Source organism: Prenolepis imparis, unplaced genomic scaffold (genome assembly GCF_030444845.1).
Source record: "Prenolepis imparis isolate NDT839.2.m4 unplaced genomic scaffold, iyPreImpa1.0 SCAF_11, whole genome shotgun sequence".
Lineage (NCBI taxonomy): Eukaryota > Metazoa > Arthropoda > Insecta > Hymenoptera > Formicidae > Prenolepis > Prenolepis imparis.
In genome coordinates this window covers 10,453,342-10,475,069 of record NW_028141169.1, presented here as the reverse complement: position 1 = coordinate 10,475,069, position 21,728 = coordinate 10,453,342, and the positions used below count along the sequence as shown (strand labels likewise).

Sequence of the window (21,728 nt, the reverse complement as noted above, 5' to 3'; positions counted from 1 at the left end):
CTTGATGTCCGAACGGTTCGTCCCGATCGAAATATCGCGAATGTGCCTGTCCGGTCGAGTGGTTTTTATTCCGCGCGCGTTGGACCGTTCCCCGATATCGAATGCGGTTTATGAGTGCTGTCCGGTAACCAGTCGTGTACTCGATAAAAATCGGCTACTCGGCCTCCGCGAGATCGGAGGGAATTTCAATGCGCGCACGAATCGTCCCCACCGCTACCTCGTCTCACGTATAATGCACGACCGCACGAACGGTTTTCAGAACGCTAATCGATGGATATAGGCGCGGTTCCGTTTTCCCGTTCGTTCAATGCTATCGGAACACTTTTTTTTTGCCTTTCATGTGATTCCACAAGAACTGATGTGCAATCTCGATTAATATCCAATTAATGTTAAGCTTAATAAAGTGGATGGGAAATTAATATCGTAATGAAATATATCAGGAAACTGATGAAAATTATTATGCAACGAGAAATTATATTTCGTTTTCTTTCTCAAAATTGTTTTCAGAAAAATTTTACAATTTAAAAAATTTGTTTTATAGACACAAAATGCTGAATAATTAAGTTAATTATATTTTAAATATATTATAATATATTTTGCACAATATTGCTAATGTTATATAAAAAGATTCGTGTCATTCTAAAATTAATTCGCAATCGAATTTGATTAGTCAGTCGACAATTGAAATATTTTAGAGACGACTCTACTACGGGGCGTAGACGAAAACAAAGGTACTCCAGTTTATGTCGTGGTTTAGTGAACCTGCACCGTTGGCCTAGTTTCGCTAATAACGTAGGAGTACCTGATGGCCGGTGCGTTGGTCGGCCATCAGAATTGTCACCGGGAACCGGTCGGTGACCTGTCTGTCTCTTTTCTTTGCGACACGCGCCTCTCTGTTCTGTCTTTCGTTGTGTATTCTCTCTTTCTCTTTATGAATCAACGGGACAAGTCGCGACTCGCCGACGATTTATTCGCCAAATAATTCGTAACGTCAACCCGATTGCGATAAATTATAGGCGACAACACGGCGCACAGGTATACTCTTGCCACCGGCGAGTACTTGTTAACGAATACTACGTAATATCGTGAGACATTGGTCGTTACACTAGGTAGATGATCATAGCACAGTTTGCTAGCTTGAGTCGCCGTTGGTGTCCGCTCATATCGTTCTCTCACGAATGGGAGCGGCTAATGTCTACCCGATATCGAGAATTAATCTCCATTGGTAATCGGGTTCTTGTGTAACGGTAAATTTTCCATTCCGACGATCAACCGCGCTCCCAGTTCGTTACCGTCGTGCGGTTAGTAATTAGCTGGCTAATTCGTCCGCGTGACACGATCGTATTATCGCTAATGCTCGATAACACTATATATGCTCCGCGCGATTATTCGGAAGGTGAAAAATTACACGAAAAAAAAGATAGATTCATGCCGATTCGAAAATAGAGCGTGACCGTGACGCACGGGAAATCCCCGGCAGCGTAGTTTATTCGTAAACGCTCGGTGGTCCTCCACCTACCCGCAACTTCCTACGATTGTTGTCGGAATATTCGCACGATTATCCTTTGCGCGGCAACCGAGAAAGAGAGAGAGATATATTCCGGAGAGCAGACTCTAATCGAAAATGATGTAACGCGTCACGTTCTATTTTCTTCCCTAACGATTCGTAAATTGAAAATATGTGAGAGAGACTTTTTCGTATCAAATTGAGTTTCGGAGCAAATAATGAAAATATTAATCGTGCGACAAATAATTACATATCTTTCACGATATTTTGAATTTTCGTCGAATTAAAATTCTTAAAATTCGAACATATGTATATTCGCCCATCTTTCTTCTTTCTGTCGTTTGTTATCAACAAAGTTCATCAGAACCATCCATCTTCGACGAAGAACGTCGCGAGTGTCAGCGACACTTTTCCTCATACTTACGTCCTTCGTCGATTGCCCGTAAAAAAAAGAAAAAAAAAGAAAAAAAAACAAACTTGCTTAACGAGCGCAATCGTTAATCGTCCGCCGATGGTACACAGGCGAAAATCGCTCGACCGTGAAGAATGAACTCTGGAAGTCACGGCGTCCGTACTCTCGATCCATCTATTCCAGTGCGCAACCAAGAGCCACGACCGTCGCTGCTCGTGACGGCCATTCCGAGATTAATAACGTCGAACCAACTTCTCTCGTTCTCCCTTTCTCGTTTTTCCTCGCGAGAGAGGAGTCTCTACGGTTTCTTCGGAGCCGCTCGCTGGTTTCACCGACTCCTTCGCCGCCGTGACGAACGCCACGGAAGAGAAGAGCGAGGAGAAAAGAGAAAAAGGAGAAAAAAAAGGATGAGGAAAAGGGGGCAAGGATGAGAAAGAGAAGAACGAGAAGGGGAAAGGAGAGGAGAGTTGAAGGGGAAGGGGAGGGAACAGCGGGAGGAAACGCCGGCCTAGTGGAACACGGTTTTACCTTGATGAAGACCATTTACGGAGCCTTGTAATAAGATAGTAACAGACTGCGGCTCCTCCTCGGTCGTTCTATCTCGTATGAAGGGTAGCAATGCGCGCTCGTCTTCCTCTCTCGTTCGTTTCCCTTCGTTTCCTTCTCATCCGCCGTGCATTCGCTCGTTTTATTTTATTTCGTTTCGTTTCGCTGCGTTTTCTAGCTTTTCCACCATAGATCGCGTCCAGTTGACAGCGATGGATCGCGCAATATTGATTTGATTGAGGTTTCCGCGGCGTATCGACTCGAAATGATATCGAATTCGCGAGAAAGATCCTTGTTCGCGAAGAATTGATCCCGAAATGTTAAGTCGTCCCGATTCATGCTTTACGATAAAGACATCAATGTAACCTGTTCATTTTCAATTGCAGGCACGCACTCACTAATCATACAGGTATATCTCACAGAGAAATGATCCCCCATTATAATTGAGGCTCATTGAGAAATGTAGCCAGCGATTGCTCGATATCCTCTGAGATTCTGAGCAATCATACGATTGCGATTTCCACAATGACCCATCATCCGGGATATCCCTTCAGCGATGATAAACATCGAGTGCATTTTTGCATCAAGAACTCGTCGTGATTTTTTTATATCTTCAATATCGACGACGGCTCACTAGACTAGAAACTGATCTAAATTAAAATAAAACCACTTTGCATCGTGACTTGACGGGTCCTTTGGTCGTTTCGTGGGTGTCTTCAGCGACGATTATCGTCATTTCAAGGTTGACAGCGAACGAGCGTCGTCGACAAGACTTGTCTTCTCGTAGGGTTCGCAATTCGCGGCCAGAGATCGTATCTCACGTCTACACCAAGTAAGACAAACTCTGCTACCAACTGCACCGGGTGGTTGCTCTTCGTGGTCCTCGCATCCGGCTTACCATCGTTACATTATTTCCCGTGCGCCTTGCCCTTCTCCCGGACAAGACGATGATCTTTACTGCCGTTTCCTCTACGACCTCTCCATTGTACTATTTATATAGGGAAGCGAAGGTGTCCCTCCGTAACCGGGCACAGGTCATAATGATGTTTTATCGTATAGCTCGAGCACGAGCCAAACATGATCGTTATGCTCTTTTACTTCATCAATCCTTTGACACTTGAGACTGCATTTGTAGCTGAATCTTCGCGAAGAGAATTTTATTTCTGAATTTTTTTTTCTAAATTCCGTTTTTAATTGTAAGAAATTGTTTGCTAATTTTATTTTTATTATTTTCATAAGATCATAAAATTTTGTACATATATACAACAGTAAAGTAAATCTGATTTGTCTTGGAATGAAACTATGAAAGAATGATGTAAAATAACATCTTGAAGATTAGTTTAATTTCTAGTTAAATGATTATATTTTAGAAATATAAAAATTGCGATATCTTTATCTGACTCTCTTCCAAGAAATAGAGACTCTTCCAGCAATCGTTCGTTCTACACTTCCTTGTACTGGTTTCCTAGTCGGGATGTTATGTCGCGATCTGGAATCCCCATATAAGAAATCACTATCGTGACTCGCTAAGGTCATCGAGCGTCTTACTTCGGTAAAGCCCAGGCAGCGCACAGGTGCGCGTGTCTCCTTTTGCAAGGGAATAGAATCACCGTTTCTTTAAACTCCTGCCCTCGCGTCATCCCGTCATTATGGTTCCTTCACCTCGATATTACGCGGAAATCTGACCATCGTGGTTACCCTCTGTGAGATTTTCCGAATCACTCACCGTGGAAACAGTGCGCGATCACAAATCAATGTGATTTACAATGTACTTCTTGCTAAGTTTCTCTCTCTCTCTCTCGACCCCCGCATCCATAATCGGAAAGAGACAGAAGGAGGCGCAGAATACTTCCACTGTGCGACTCAAGTCCGAAAAAACTTTCCCATGGCGCATTGGCGTGTTTGCCCAACGCCGATTCCTCGCTAAGTGGCGTGGCACCCCTCGGACTTGTTAAAGGATCTCGCTTTTCCGGCTTCGCGTCGCGTCGCGCCACGCCGCACCCAAAGCAAACTCGACTGTGTTTCAGGGATTCCGTGTAAACGCAAGGCAAACAGCGCCTTGCGCCAGCGATGAGACATCGACTTCGAGAGTTTCCCGATGTGTACACAGGTACACATCGAGGGATGAAGGAAAGACTTCTGCTCCCACGCGCGGGCGATTCCGTCGTCCGCTCGTCGTCAGGGGGGGGGACACGCTCTGTTATGACTGCCATTATTATTGTAATTACTCCGGGGACCTGTATACACGCGATGGATGCACCAGGGCGTATTTGCATGAGATTCCGCGCTTCTGCTGGGCGTAACCTGCGCGCCGAGATAGGCTGTGTTTAAAGGAAGGTAGCCGGATAGAAATATGCTCGCGAGGTATGCGCTTTAAAAAATATCGGCCGCGCCGAAAGAGGCGACGCATAGTAATCGAGAGATTTTCAAATCCCCTTGGGAATATTAATTACGAGCACCGGATAGACCGATGCGAGACGTAGAAGATTAAACTTAGGAAATCCTATGAATTCTCTCGCATCGAGAAAATTATCATGCTAATAAGGCGCGTCCGGTTTGTGCGAGTCGTTCCTTTGCTATCTTCTTGAGAATTATGAATTTTTACGCGGTCCATGGGATCTTTACGTCTCGCATCGTCGAGACGTCATTGACGTCTTTTGATAATTATCGCACCAAATATGAAGGAAGGGAAAGACGTGCGTTGACGTTACTCAGGCTCGTTATATTTGGCAATTATTTGTCTCGCATATAATATCTCTCTCAGAGAGCTATATACGTACGCGACTGACAGTTTCCGCACATTCGAGCGCGTCGGCAAATATTTGCGATTACTTACTCATGATCGTTCCTCGATATTCCTCATCCTCAAATCCTCCCGCTATATACTTCGTCGAGATTCGAGGAGATGTTAAGATAGAAGTCTCAAGAGTGCCGTGAGGTAATTCACTGTACGCGGAATCGACATTTTGAAATCGTCGAAGGCTATACGCTTAGGCTATCCGATTGTATAAACAATCGTGCTGCGTTTGTCATTCCGCGGAGATTGTAATGTCGCGATCAAAGTAACACATCCGGGAAAAATTTTATTTCATACAACGTAACGTATTATATAAGCTGACATAAGTGTGGAGTGTGCTTTTAAAGCGAAATTTCTCTCTTCCTGAGAGATATATATATATATATTTTTTTTTTTTTACTATATTGCGTATGACTAATTTAGAAGAATGACGACGGCAAGTTCCGTCAATCTATTTACACATATCCTCTAACGCGTCTTATTTCTCTCTTTATTCGAGACAATTATCGTACCATTTCGCCATTCGGAGCATATCGCGATCGCGGTGTACGGACCTGCCACTTGTGTCGGAACACTTCTCATTTGAGGAGGTGCGAAATGACGCCTAACCACAGAGAGGCTAACGTCACGCGATGGATTGATGGTAGCGTTGGGCGACCGGGCGATGAAAGCTCGAGTAGAGCATAGTGTTGAGAGACTAGAGTATCGAACGGCGGCGGCATCTTCTGCTTCGATACGGCCAAAGGACGGAGAATGTCGGTACCGCTAGTTTGCATAATAATTAATCACCGGTGCTCCTCATAACGGGCGATTTCCGCCGCTCCTTGAGATCGTGGCTAAGGCTATGGCAACCAATAATATCGCGGCAGCGGCGGATAGCGGACGAACCGGCTTTTAGCGAAAACGCGAACAACGATGGAAGAAAGAGAGAGAGGATCAGAAGGAGGCTGCCTCGGCAGGCGCGGGAATAATCGGGTATTAATCTGCATATCCGCGCGCGGCGTTCGATTCGAGGATGATCCTTCCATCATCAATTGGAGAACGATTAACATAGGGAACGCGGAAAGATAGCATCTCGCGGCAATTTACTTCTCTTTATTCCAGTCGAGTATATTCAAACATGTTGGAATATCTATCTCGGAGAGAAATGAGAATGGGAACGAGGAGTATCAATTTGCTTCCAAATGTGCCGTAGGCTCGAAATGTCTGTTATATTAACGCAATACATTGAGTTACCACGCCTTCGGCCGGTGTCAGATTCACCCGGAGCCATTGTTCCTCTCCTTCTTCTCTCTATATCTCCCGCTTTAGGAGCGAAATTTTTCATACGTATACTCGCCGCATAATATATCACTCGTTTTATCGGTATCGAGATGACGTTCGAGCGCAAAGCAGAATACACGGGATTAATTGAATTTCATTCCGCTGCAGGGTTAACAGGATATACCGGGGTTTTTTTTCTTTTCCTATCGCCGGCGATATTACATATACGTTTGATTAAACGGCCGCGATTACGTTCCTACGATAATTAAGTGGATACCGTTGTTGAACGTTCGGAATCTCAGATCGACGATATTGTTCCAGGGCTAATTACGACGGCTTGCTTTACATATTCATCGACGCGATGAGCGCTTAAGCGCGTTGTACTCTCGTTGAAATTTTACCCACGATCGAGCGATGTGCAAAAGAATCATCGCGACGACGCTGATGATTAAATCGACCGTGCAATGGGGGATGGTATCTTCGAAGATGCGCAAAAAAAAAAAAGAAAAAAAAAGAAATTCTAATCGATTTTCATCGCGTCGGAATTTTCGACTCCATTAAATCGCGCGCCTCTTTCCAAGAATCTATCAACTCATTGGCCCATCCCGACGGTCATTATCGCGAGAGCATCATCTTGAGAGAGAGAGAATTATGCGCCTCGTAGACGAGGGCTTCTCGCCGCTGAGGGACGCCGCTCGTCGAGGGAGGGATGCGCCCGTAATTGATGGGCTTTAATGGGCTGAAGATTATAACGTACCGTGTTTTAATTACCGTGATCTTGGCGTGTCTTCCTGTTATTACGCGGCCTGATGCGAAACTGGCGCGATCGAGTGCGCGCCCTAAACTTTGTGATCACTCTCGCGACGCGGTCTCCCTCTTCCTGCCAATAAATGTGACGGCGACACCATTCCACTCGCCCCCCCCCCCCTTTCGATGACGATCTTCGATTATCAATTACTCCGCGCGCGGTATATAATAATTTACCACGCGCATCTCAGCTTTCAATCTCGCATAAATTTCTTACACGGTAATCCACGGTTAATGTATTCCTCATCGACGTAATTGCCTCACCGGAACGAAAATATGGGCCTAATAACTCCCATATTCTTAGACGATTTATCGATGCATTTTGTCGATACATTGTATACATCGGCGAAAGATTTGAATATTATTTTTGTCTAATTATATTGCACTTCTAGTTTTAATCGCGATGAGACACGTGGGGGTTTTTTTTTCTCGCAAGATTGATTTCGTAGACTTTGGATCTTGACGAAACGCGAAATAAAAAATAAAGAGTGCACCGCGTGTAATATCTTAAACGCCGTGTAACTACATTCACGGAAACAATAGGTAGCAACGGGGGCACACGCGCGATGAAAATGCGGCGCAAGAATGGGCGCTACGTGCCGGACAAAACAGCCACTTATGGATTATCCGTGAAGAAGTCGTTGCATTCCCGAGACCTTCCTCGTGTTTACACGAGCGTGGCATTTCTCGCTGGAAACTTGCCGCTTGTTCCGTGGGGTTTGCTCTCAAAGGGCCCGTTCGTGAGCAAATGGCGCAACGAACAGGAAAAGACTATCAACGTGGAAAAGGAAGCAGCAGCGTCGTAAAATCATTTGTCAACAGTTGAAAAAAATGTAAGATAGGATATCAGCCCTTGGAAATTTTATGTCACGTTTTAATATCACGGCATAATATACATACATATACGCTTTATAAAAGAACAAAAATTTAAATCCGAATTAAATAAGCCAGGAAAGAGATACACGCCATGAAATGAAAAGTTTTAAATACCGCGGAAGGGGATAGATAAAATGAGAGAGAGAGGAACGGAAGCTGCTTAGCCTCGTGTAAATTTTTTCAGAATAAGGAGGAAACGAAGAACGGTGTAAGTGCGTACCTGGGTTTCTCGTAGCAACTAAGAAACTTGAAAGCATGACGGGCGGGCGAGTAAGATGAGATTACACCTTCATTAGCTTTTTTTTCCTTGATATACATCGGAGATATACGCAGGAGCTTGGACGGACGCAAAGAATTGCAAGTAACTTGCAGTCGAGTTATGCGCGCGGTAATAATGTCTAGTTAATTGCATGGTGGCTCATTGCGTACCTTACATTAGCGAGTGTAAATATAAATGCAATAGTCCAAGAGGGACGTTTGAAAGAGAGCATATGCTTAGAGCTCGCACGTTCGAAACGAACGTGCATGTATTTAACATATTTTACCAAGATTAGCGGCTATTAGTGAAATTTTACGATCGAGTAAAACGTCTCATTCTCTCATATTCATCTTACGAAATTATTATTTATTTCGCAGAGTAAAAATCTACAAATATTATTTATTTATAAAATCGTCAACAAAAATTAGTTTCTATAATTATTTCAGAAAAGTTGTAAATATGTCAAGATATATAGGTTGTGAGATTATTTCGCTACAAATGTGTATATTTATTTGCTGCGCGTTTAGGTGGCAAAAAAAAAGAGAAGAGAAAAAACGAGGAAGATGCGTATCTCGTGATGTAGGCGAAGCAGAGATACGTCGTTCTATGAGGTATTACGATATCGATGGAACGAGCGTATCTTGCGGTAATGCGCGTTATTACGTGCTGCCGAGCGAACTAGCGATCGATAGAACGACCGATCGATCGACAGAGGGGACGTTTCAATCGGATGGCAGTAGGCAGTATCGCGATGAATTCTCTCGAGTCTCTCGTAGCACGATTGAACGGTTGGCATAATCGAAAATTGGAATAAAAGTGCGAGTTCGTTAAAACGCAGGATTAATTTTTAATGTATGGGGATTATTTTTAAATCCGGATATTTCGATGCAAACGAGAAGTATTCAACTCGTTTTTTTTATTTTAATTTCGAACCAGGAATTATTTAACAGGAAATAAATAACAAGAGTTTTCGAATATCTCTCTCATACAAAACTTCAGGAATTGATTTAATCAAGTCTACAGATATTTTATAACGCGATGATGACTGACAAAGATTTATCCGGAAACCAGATAGATTCGCGACGGAATTTATGGCGAACGCCTTCCTATATTTGCAAAAATCAACGGATAAAGATAAAATAAAATGAAAAACAAAATTCTGAAAAATTAGCAGCGGCTAAAGCGCGATACGAAGGAGCTTAATACGAGCAAAGAGGGTTGCGCCGTCAGTCCGCGAGGAGGAACACGAGGAGTCCGGGTGGTTTATCCTGCGCGGCGCGTAATTCTAGCCCAGGTAGGTCTATAAATAGAGGCCGTGTACGTGTTGCTGACCTGTTGCTCGAGAGCACCCTCGTGTGAACGTCGAGGCCCTGAGTAATCGAACCCCGTTGTTCCGAGAGTACCTCTTCTCTCCTCTCTCGCGTCGCCGCCTCACGTTCCTCTCGTTCGTGCCCAAAAGCACTCGCTACGCCGAGTCGAGCCGAGACGCGCGCGCCTCGGGAGAGGTCATTAAGCGTAATGAATACCCGATGGTCCCTTACCTCGCAATATAATCGCCTCGGGGTAACTCCAAACACGACCACGGGCGTTCCGTGCACCGAACATTCTCGCGATAATGATCGCAGCCTCGTCGCGAATTTCAACGATGACCACCACGTGTAATCGTCGAGGATGGGTGACCTCGTAACTTGAATGGAAAACGCGCGCGATGGTACATGTATATTCGATTCTCGCTGACAATTGCGTAACAAGGTCCTCGTCGTCAAACTCTTCTACTGAGTTCAGTTTACCTGGCACGCGGAAGTCGCCTCTTCAGGCCCGCGGGATTACAAGAGCTTCCTCGCGTATCAAACTCGACGTGCGATCATACCGTACGTCCTCGCGATACGGGCGAGAGACAAAGAAAGAAAGAGAAAGAGAGAGGGAAAAATAGAGGGAAGAGTATACAACACAGACGTATCCGCTAATTGTCATAATTAACCGTGGAAGAGTTCTCAGGATTAAGCGGAACGGAGGTCGGAAATACTTCTAATGATAGCGAGGTCGTGGAACTTTATCGTTCCACGTTCTGCGATCCGGAGTCATTTGCCATCAAGAGTACAATAATCGCCTCTTCGATCATGTGATTCCTTCGACCTCGTTTGCACCCTGCGAGCTAAAAACACGCGCTGCATCTTCGCGAATAGTCGAGCTCTATGATGCGTTTCTTCTTCTTCGGCTCGTTTGTCGAGATTCGTCGCGACAGATATCACGCGGATTCGTCCTGCGCGAATTCTTCCTTCTTAACTTCCTTCGTCTTTCTCGGCATTCAAAGCGTCTTTCCTATTAACGGAACTGAAATTACGACTGTTGCATCGTGTCCCGCTAAGGACCAGAGATCATCGTACAGTACCGGCAACAAAGTAAAGACCGTGTCTCTCACGATTTTCTTTGTACGCGGCTATGTAATTTTATACTCGTTCAAAGATTCCTCGTTTATTCCCTCGGCGCAACGATTTTATCGATAGTTGTCTATCTCTTTCGCATTAATCAAGCCTTATTTCTACGTCTCAAGGTACTAGATTAGATTACTATTAGATTAGGAAAATCGCTCGTTTCTTCTTCGTTCAATTATCACGTCGTAACAAATAGCAAATCTTTTGTCAATAATATAAATATTAAATGTGTTGAAATAACTATCAATTTTGTGCTTCGAAAATTTCTAATGTCAAATTAAATAGACATAGTCATATACACGTATATGTATGTATGTATATGTGTTCGCTTCTATCCTCTCTCAAGGACACGATGGAGGCATTATTAATGCACGCTGGACCGACATACTGTTATGCCAATAAAGCGGTCGAGATGGACCAGTACTCGCGCTGTCAATTATCAGGTTTTTAGTCGTCGAAACTCGCGTAGTCCTCAAAGAAGATGAAGCAGCACGTCGGCGGCTCGAGCATCGGATATCCCTTTTACAAGAGGCGGACAGGTCCGTTATTCATTCCCCCCTGACTCGTACGATACCTACGCGAACCAAGTACCCATTTTGCCGGAAGTACGCGCTTTCAGTCGCCGGCCATTTGTTGTCATAAATTGTTAACCGTGTCATTACTCGCGCGCGGGACATCATAAATAAAACAATATATATATGTTACAGTTGTACAAATCAATTTCAGAATATTATAAACGCGGAGTTTCGAGACTCTCGCACGAGATTGAACAGTTTCCTCCTTCGCGAGAGAGAGGAGGTACTTCGTTATGTTCCCTATAAATTGATATGTCACGCGATCGCGCAATCAATTCTCGTACCATAAACTACACGCACGCATGCACGCATACCGATGGGGTATTATCGAACCGCGGATTTGCATAATGCGTAACGCGCGATGAAATTAGCTGCACGTGGCGACTACGACGTCGACGACGACGACGATGATAAAACGCCGCGCTTCACAATCGCTCTGTATGCAGATTTGAGCCGATTCAGAACCATTCCGACGCGTCTCCTCCGCGAAAAGTCGGTCGATCCGACCGGCTCCAATCTGATTAGCAAACGGCGGAGTAAAACCGGGACACGGTATCCACGACGCGAACTTCGCCCACGGTCCCCTTTTAGCGGTCGCTCGCTAGTATATAAGTTTGTTCTCAGGTGAAGGTAATCATATTCCGCGTTCCACGATAATGGTGAACGAACGCAGCCTCTGGGCTGTAACGGAACCTCTGCCACCAGCCTGCACCCCGGCCTCTGTGTCGGGCCCCGTGGGTGCACCTAGTGCTTGTGAGCTGTGCCTCTCCGTATCCCTTCCCGTATACAAGTCAAACTCCTATGTTGCCGCAATTATCGCACGACCGGCTGTTATCTCTCTGGCAAGCGATAGCTCTTCCCTCCCAACGATCCTTATCGTTACCATATCTCGTTCCTAAGCGCGGACAAGGCGGACTAGCCTCTGAACTTGACCTAACCCCGTGACACCGGCAACGAACAACGCGAATACTAATAACAATTAATTTGCCGCTATCCACAATTCAATGAATGGTCCGCTATTGGCGGCGCTGGAAACCGCACGCGAAAAGGTATCCCGTTGCGGTTGCAGGAGCTCGATAGCGATCCTTACTGTTATTATGTCGACGAGAGATGGTTACCTCAGCGTGAACGCGAGCCAGGATGTAATATGTTCGCGCGTTAACCATTCGCAGGATAATCACGACGCATTAATTAGTGGATTAATTAGAGCGGAGGCGTTCGCCTTACTTCGGCGTGACGTTGAACGCGCAGCTCGCTGTTGTTGCCGAGAGCGTGTTACTCGTCCGTTCCGAGTTTCGTCCGATCAGGATAATTTATCGTGAGCGTGAAAGTAAAATCGACCATGTCTCTCTCTCTCCTTTGGATCCGGCCGCGATTCTTACACGTGTCCTGTTAAATTTGTTTTTATACGATACTTTAGCATCAATGTTAAATCAAACGTGGACACGTGTCAAGAAACTTTTAATGATATTAATAAAAAATCAGATATGAAAAGGGTTAATAATAAGAGCTAGATGCAACAAAATTGTTTTTAAATTTTTCTTACAATTTAAACCATCCTCAGCATATCGATTAATAAAAAATCCACGTGTCTTGATCTCCCGTCCTACATCCCATGAAAAGTTTTCAACGAATGAAGAGATGGAGAACAAGGAGCGAACGTCCTGATCTGCGTATAAATAAATAGTACTTTACTAATTACCGAAACATTTGAAATAATTAAAGAGGAATTTAAAAACAATATTATTTTTTTCAGCTAATATCTGTGCCTGACTCTTATTAATCCTTTTCATCTGATTTTATATTTATATATCAAAGTCTTCAATTTAATATTTATGGAAGAGGGCTCCCTAAATAAAATCGATCTACAAGATCTAATACGATCCCTGAAAAAATCTGTACGATAGAAAAGAATCGAGATTTGTGTTTGGAGATTCAGAGCATGAAATATTACTTTCAGACGCCACGATCCGACGAATCGGAAAATACCTATCTCTCTCTCTCTTTTTATATTTCCAGCAATCTCTCATTATTTAACCGTCGTAAAATATAATTGATTAATCCGAGAATCCGAGAGGGAGAGCGAGCGTCCCGTTACGAGCGGACGCTCGATGAGCCACTCGAGTTAAAAGGATCCGGGAGAGTTGATGATTATACATACATATATGTATGTAAGCATCTCACGATCGATGATCGCGCGCGCGTGCTGTAACCGGAAGATGTCACATCGCCGGGGCAATTACGAACGTAAATTTATCGGCGCGACAAACTCCGCGACGATGCACTTGGATGCGCGTCGCGCTTTATAAAGGCGATGCACCCCGAGACACGGTGCCTTCCGTCGCGGCGGCCGTGTCGAGAGCGCAAGTGGAATTAGTCTCGGTTCGACGGACGCGCCTACTGCTGCTCCTGGACGAGCAAGATGGAAAGTAATGCACCTGGCGACGAAGGAGGATATAAATTGACGCGAATGCCGATCGTGCCGAGGGAATGAGACAGAGAGTGAGAGAGAGAGAGAGAGACAAAAGAGACGAACGCGGAACGGAATGGAGCCAGGCTACATTGTCAGACCGATATTTCCATTCATAACGCGTCGCCGCACGGGTGTGTCGTTTCTGGGTTGCGAACGCGACCCGTGTGTCACGCACGTACCGAACGTGATACGAGAGCGATGCAACTCTATCGGGGGCTACTAGAATTGGCGCGGAGGAACAGACGAAAATTAATTAATCGTTAATGAGCGAATTAGGTACCATTTAAATTTCTTTGACAGACTTTATGTATTAATGTTCTTGTACGGAAAAACGACACCTGAGTTATAACTCAGAATACATTCTTAATGTTTTTCGAGTAACTTTAAAGCTGCATACCTGTATAGAAGTAAGGAAATATTATAGCGCACGTAGAGAGCGGATCGTAGCGGTGGAAGCACATAAGCAATGGGAAATAAAAATCTAGACCATGCAAATTTAGACGTTACGAGCGTCCTGTTTTACTACCGCGAATGAAAGAAGTTACAGCTTCACGACGCAGCGTGCATTTCACTCGCGGAAGGTTCGCGGAAGGAATCCACAAGAGAGCGAGCGAAACTCGGAGCATATTTTGCACAGTACTCGGACAATTCGAGACTCGGAGTACTTTGGCTAAAGATGTTAGAAGCATGCATGCCCGTATCGACGGTATGTGCCCATTCACCAAATTCTCCCGTTCAATGGACCGTATACCTTGAATACGCAATGACGTAAGAGTCTCCGTTGCCTCCTCGTAGAGCCTCAGCTCATTGCCGGGTTCATATTGGCACATCTAGTCTCTCTCTCTCTCTCTCTCTCTCTCTCTCTCTCTCTCTCTCTCTCTCTCTCTCTCTCTCTCTCTCTCGCGCTGAGAAATATCTCGCGGATTTATCCATTGGCGCGAGATTCATTACGATCGGTCGGAACGCAATTTACAACGCGGCTAGCATGAAACGAACGTTAACGAGTGAGCGCGAGTTTAGGTGTCGCGACTCTTTTACATCGCTTCTTCTTCTTCTTCTTCATCTTCTTCTTCTTCTTCTTCTTCTCTTCACCTCCACCTTCTCCGGATTACAATGAGCTGCCGGTGGATGTGTTGCAGGGGGAGAGGAGCGACCGAGGGGAAATATACACGTAGAGGAAAAGATGAAGTCGACAGGTAGAAGAGAAACTACCTATGCGCGCGCGTGCGCTTCTCTCTTTTATCTCTTGGTACCGCTTTGTATTAGGCCGCTGTCGTGCGGCTGGTATGCGCCGCCGGCTTCGCCAAAGTTTTCTTCCTGTGTGCGCGCGCGCGGGGGAAATTCTTCTTATTTTTCTCCCTTCCTCATCTATCGCGTTTACCGGCGAAGTCAGAGACTTGGCTGCTTCTTCAAGTAATCTCTTTCGGTCAAGAACCCTGCAGATACGATCTTCTCTTCTACCACGCAGTGTAACGATGCAACGCAAGCGAGCGCGCTCGATTTTATAGCGCGCTCTCGCTTGAAAATTAAAACTTTTATTACGCGAATCCCCCTTTTTTTCGCGCGTCCCTCTTCTCTCCCTTATCAAGTGAGGTCCGAGAGGGCATCGCGCCGACCCAGCAACCGGACACGCACCACAGAGGTGGTTGAGCACACAACACACAGCGCCGGTCTCTCGTGCAAATACGCGTGCTCATTCCCACGCACCCACGCCTCTTTCATAGCCGGTTCGCGCTTCAGGTAGACGGACGAATCGCATTTAGCCTCCCGCCGCGACATCGCAAGTGTTTTCTCGCGTCGCAAACCGCGGCGTCTTCACTCTGACATCGTGATATATTGTACACCTTAGGGGATTCTACCCCGACATCGATTAACTCTCGCTAGAATTCAACCGCTTAACTTTTTTTTAGATACGGACTATAAGACAGCGATATGCACAATTCAATTAATACTTATTCACGAACGCGAGATCTGTCAAAGTGTTGAAGATATACAGCTGGTTCGATTCCAAGTGTCGATTTGTCAAATCAATGCCATAATTGTATGGCAAAATGTCGTACGAAGTAGATAAACCGTGTCACGATAGAATAGATAAGCGTATGTACAATGGTTTATTGAACTTTCGCGTATATAAATAACGTGAAAAAATTCGCAAAGCCGTCTGAGTAGGTTTAACTTCGAGCTGAGTAATCCGGAACGATTGCATTTGCCACATAATGCAGAGGAGATGACCGATATAAGATGCCATTCATGTTTACGTTTCGAGATTAATTTAATATTATTCACTTGATGATAACAAACAGATGATATAATCTTTCTCCATTTAAATCGAATTGATGAAGATTGGCTCTAATTTTGATTATTATATGCGAAGCGACATGCGAGAGCTTGGAGACTTACAGTTTATATTTACACGAATAATATAAATTAACGAAAGCATTATTTACATGTTTTAGGGTACGGAAGAAGAGTGCCGACATGTCGGCGTTGAACGCCGCGCTTTGTAGACGCGGGATAATCCTCTGGCTGGCCGCCGTCCTACTGCTGGCATCACGATCCACGCATTCTGGTAAGTTTTTGCAGAAATACCTCGGTACGCTTCTATCTCCCTTTCTTTCGTCTGACTCTGACGCCTCGGACACGCTTGAGCCGCCGTACAAAACGTGAGTCATTTATTTGATAGAAAGACCGTGAACGCGCGGACTCCCACGAGAGAGGAAATGGGAGGCATAAGCGGGGAAGAAATATTTTCGCTCGTCCGAAGACGCGATCGGATTGTTTCTGCTTCGGCTGGAAGGCGGGTTACGATCCGGATACATTCCTCTATCCATCCGTAAATGCAGCAAAATATGTTCGAATTGTAAAAAAAAAATCGCTTTTGTTTCCACCGATATTGTGTTTACTCTCTTCCACGGAGAATGTCGACAAAAAGTCGGGTATCGCGGTAATGGAGAGTAAAGAGAGTAAAAGTAATCTCGATGAAGAAGATGGGATTAGCTTCTCGCAACTCCAAGATGTTTTGTCGATAGAAATTTACGATAGAATCTAGTTTTTCGAACTACTTTGACGTTAAAAAAAAAAAACGAAGAGCGATTCTATCGAAGCACGTTTTTTCAGACGGTAGATAGAGAGTCAAGTGCCGCGTCATTTCTCGAGATTACAAAAGAGATGCGAGAAGAGGAAAGAAGTCTAAATCGAGCGTGAATGTGTATGCCGTGCGTTGAAATTAATTTCTGAAAATCCGAGAGAGAGAGAGACCCGAGAGAGACGAACAACACTTCCGCGATCGCTCTTTCTTCGTATTCTCCCTGGTGTGACTAACGCAGAGTCGGTCGGCCAATGTTTGAATGAGCGAGCCACGTTCTGTCAGGCCGTCGAACCTATCCGCGTGCGCCTCCCTTCTTCTCCGACGACGGAGAGAGAGCATTACCTCATAATGCTCACCTCTGGCACCGGCTGTGTCGGGGCCCAAGGTGCTTTCCCATGGACCTGGCACACCATATTCGTTCTTCGGCCATACTCAGGTCTTCGGGCGGTCGGTCGCGTCTCCTTCCTATCCGTGAGACCTCGTTCCGCGAAGTATCGCGCCGAGAGCTTCTTCCCTTTACGTCGAGCAGGTTTCGAACGGTATAACGCCTGGATACTCCTCTCGATCGGGTCCTGCTACCGATATCGAAGCAAGACGATCCAGGTTGAAGCGGGCTCTTCAAATTGTCGTGTCATGAAGTATTTCCAGGGTAGAAAAACGGCGATAGCGCGAGATTATGTCGACCGCAAATTCGTAAAATGTTACTTCGATCGAAGAAAAAAAGTGGCTTCATCGCTCTCGTAATTCGTTATTCGAGAAAGTAATCTCTTGCGGTCGTGGAAAAAGGGTATGCAAAGAAGTCGAATCTATTTCGCGCCAAGCGCGCTCACGACGATCAATCGATCGATCGATCGATCGATAGATAGATAGATAGATAGAGAGAAGCATTCTCGGAAATACACGATACGAACACGGCCGCGTGCAAAAACGTTGCATCGTCAATGAAGGCTTATTGAGGATGCGTCAGTTTTGCTTCTCCCCTTCATCAATCGGCCGTCGGTGCTTCAACGAAGAGCAGGTGTGGTTAAACGGACGGGATCGATTGAATTCCGCGACTTACTCGGCGTGTCTTCTCTCTCTGTATTTTTTTCCTTCTCCTTTTTTTCACCCCGGGAATAGCCAGGCGATTCTGTGACTCTTTCTCTCTCGCGCGCGCTCGTATCCTTTTTTTTTTATTTTTGCTATTTGTTCTCGAGCTTTTCTCGAGCAGACGGCAAGGACGATCGAGATCAACGTGCTCGATCACCGGCGATCCATCAGACGACGGACAAGTTTACTGGATTATGTATCTTCCTTGTGACAGCGGGCATTTATGCGAAGACGTTCGCATTCAAAGGAAATCAGAAACATCGCCGACTTCGAATAGGCAACAGGTTTTTATCGAGGAAAAAAAAGTTTATCGTTTTGTAACTTCTCGGATCTGTCGTTTCTTAGATTATCGGAATCTACTCGATGTACATCAGATTGCATTACGGTGGAAAATTATGAGCGACGATCGCCCCTTGCAATTTCTCGTGCCCACATTAAATTGTTACATGTTTACGCGATATCTTTATTATGCCTGACAAGAAATAGACGGCAGTTGGCAAAAATAAAAAGTATCATAGATAATTACTTTAGTAAGATTATTAAAATTATTACATTGCCTCGCGAGTTTATCTAATTTCCTACGTCTATCTCTCTCTTTCATTTACAATTAAAAAAGATGGGAAAAATGCGACAGAGAGAGAAATCTTACAAGCAGAGAAGTCAATTTCGGAATCCGAAGTCGGCGACGGAGGAAAAAAAAAAAGATGCGTCTCGACACACAGCTGTCCGTTCGCATAGCGGTTCCTCCTGCGGCTGCAACTACGCGATGCTGTGTGAATTCTGGTCAAACTTGTAAGCCCCGAGGTGTAGTCAATCTCGGCGTGCCCACGTCGGGATGTCACTGACCGCGTACCTCACCGTTCACCACTTACGGTCCACGTACGGGGTCGCACCTGACCCCCGAGGCGTTCCATATTTATGCCTAATGCTTGGCAAAGTGTCGTTATCGTCAAGCATCATCAGACTCTCTCTCTCTCTGTCTCTCCCTTTCTCTTTTGCGGCGAACCCGAGTCGCGGAAGAGAATCCGGACAGCACAACCGGAGAGTGCATAAAAATGTATATGCGCCGGGAGATATATGTTACGTGGGATCGCTTACAGTTACGCGTCTATTAAGCGTACTCGAATATTCGTGTACAAGACGCGATTGTGCAAGCCGATCAATAAGCATATGCGCATATATGTGCAAACGATTTTTACACGGTTGAAAAGAAAAATTACAAATCTAATCTCTCAATTAACTCGAATTATGTATCACGAAGATGTATGAATCTGTCGTGAGTTCTTCTTGCATTCGGGAGCGGAATAGCGAAGGTTTTGACTCGATCTAATGCGTTTTTAATAGAGAGCGCGAATACATTTCGCGCCGCCAATTCAGACGAGGAAGAGCTCTCGCGAGATAAGAGGGTATAGAAAGGATCTGTTGTAACCGGTACATCGTAAGAGGACTCCACTCCCTCGTCCTCCTCTCTTCCGAGCTCTCTTCTCTGTCTCTCGTCTGTGTACCTTCTTGACTACTTACCGAGATGGCGAGGTCAGCAGCGGTCATCCGACGAAGGATATAACGGAACGCGTGGGTGCAACGTCAGCGCGCGGGGATTAAATCGGTCGCGTTGATCTATTTTGGAAAATTGGGGGGAAGGAGGGGTTGTTCAGCTTTCGCAAATTAATTTAAGGGACGATATCGATAAGGGAGCTTGGATACACGCGCCCGGGACATTCTCGTGCAGCGAAGTGAATCGCGCGGTTCAAAGATCTCTCTCGAGTTTCCCTTATCGGAAACGAGCGTTTCTTTTGTCCAAGAATTATTCTCATTACCGGACCTAACGGCGCGCGGACTACTCGCCTCGTAATATAGGAAGTGGCAATGAACTCGATTGGGAGGATATAATTTATGATTGTCCTCGAAGGGAAGGGAGGGGACCGACACGCTAGAGAAACACGGCGGCGCGTATTACGCCAGAAACCGGTCGGCCAGGTTTCCACGGCGTTACATTCTCGATCGCCGTGACATTGGCATTAACGACATCCAGTACACAAAACTCGTCATTTCTCCATAATCTCGGAATTCGCCTCGATAGAATTATCCGATAAAATTGCGTAACGTTTCGCGCGACCGCGAAAGGTGTTGTTGCTTCCCGCTTCGGATGAAGTCTGCCTCTCTTTCCGGAGTCTTCTCTCGGAGAGAAAATTTCATCGCATAGAGACGAACTTCTTTCTCTATCTCTCGCGCAACCGGGGATGAAATTATTCCACCATCTTTTTCATCAGCGTTATGCGGATTATGTCGGTCCCCGGAAAGCGCACGGCCGAAGGAAACCGCGACCTTGGAGGAGATGCAGAATTTCGTGCATGCAATGCACACCAGGGCAGGGGCCGGTTGCGGTGCCAGGTGTTCATCGGAGCGTGTGCGGTTGATGGTAATGAACTTTCGCGAGACAAGGCCGCCGGGGATGATTTCATAACCCGAGCGCAAGCGTGTTCTTCTACAGAGTGTAATAGCATCGCATTCGCGCTCACGCGGACGCGGAGAAAGGGACGGGTCAGGTCGAGACACGTCTCGCGGGAGAGGAATCGAGAGGGTCGCAGTCGAGAAGGGAGCGAGACAATTGTGAGAAAGGAGGGAGAGCTGACGAAGAGGAAACGGAGGACTCTCTTGGCGACTACGTCGACTTACATAATGACTCTTCCCGCGATTTCTTGAGATATATGTATATAAAATATATATGTGTGTATTCTCTGTCCTCGATTACGAGCTAGTCGGCCGAGAGGATATAAATCTCGCGCGCGGAAATTATATTCGAGAGAAGATGCGTTTATTGTTGATACCGATAAACTCCCACGTCGTCCTTTTTCTACGCGATCAAGATTGATTTAGGGTCCCGCGTATCCTTCTCGAGGTACATCTCGAGAAAGGGAGGGTCGGAGCCTTAGAGCGTTTTGTATGACGCGTCTTATTCGCGAAATAGCATTTTTATTCAAAGCGTAGAACATTATCTCGCTGCGCGAGATTTATCGAACGACTCTCGCTGCTTCTTTAAAAAAATAAAAAAAAAGAACACGGTTATCGATCACAAGAGAGTAAGAAACAATAAGTGTCGGAAGGTACGTGGGATCGATTATGTCGAGATCATCGCGCTGCATTTTATGATGCAATTCTCCGTTATCACAGTCGAAATGCGTTGCAACTTTTTGCCAGCATCTTCCCGGTCGTACGCACTCAATGATCATCCCGTTAGTTCGCCGACGGTAATTTATCGTTCGTCAGCGAACCGAGAAGAAGTGAAGGAAATGCTTGCGCGGCAAAAAGCAGTCGCTCGGTTTTTGGTGCGTATCGTCGTAAGAGACTCGATGGACCGTTCGAAAGATGCGACAAGTCTTCGTCTCGGCTCTAAGAAAAAGTCGAATCAACGACGATTACCCTCGGAAAGCAAATATTCTCTTTTCTCTCCTTTTCAATTCTTTCTCGTCACGGTATCGAACAAATCTCGGATAAGCAGTTTTTATATCGATCGGTATACCGACTTACTTGATTATTTCATTATTGTGTTCAATTACTGCGCCGAGCATGCAGCTGCTTCTCCGTTGAATAATCGTATTGT

The 21,728-nt window shown here is 45.4% G+C and overlaps 1 protein-coding gene across 2 annotated transcripts in view; it reads left to right on the top strand.

Annotated features, from left to right (window-relative positions):
* The window catches only part of LOC145943124 (uncharacterized), a 134,798-nt gene that overhangs the window by 96,960 nt on the left and 16,110 nt on the right, over positions 1-21,728 (top strand). For both annotated transcript variants that reach the window (XM_083050528.1, XM_083050527.1), the window contains one exon: positions 16,407-16,519. In XM_083050528.1, coding sequence (XP_082906654.1) covers positions 16,429-16,519 — 91 coding nt within the window. In that variant the 5' untranslated portion in view covers positions 16,407-16,428. The remainder of the gene's footprint in view (positions 1-16,406; positions 16,520-21,728) is intronic.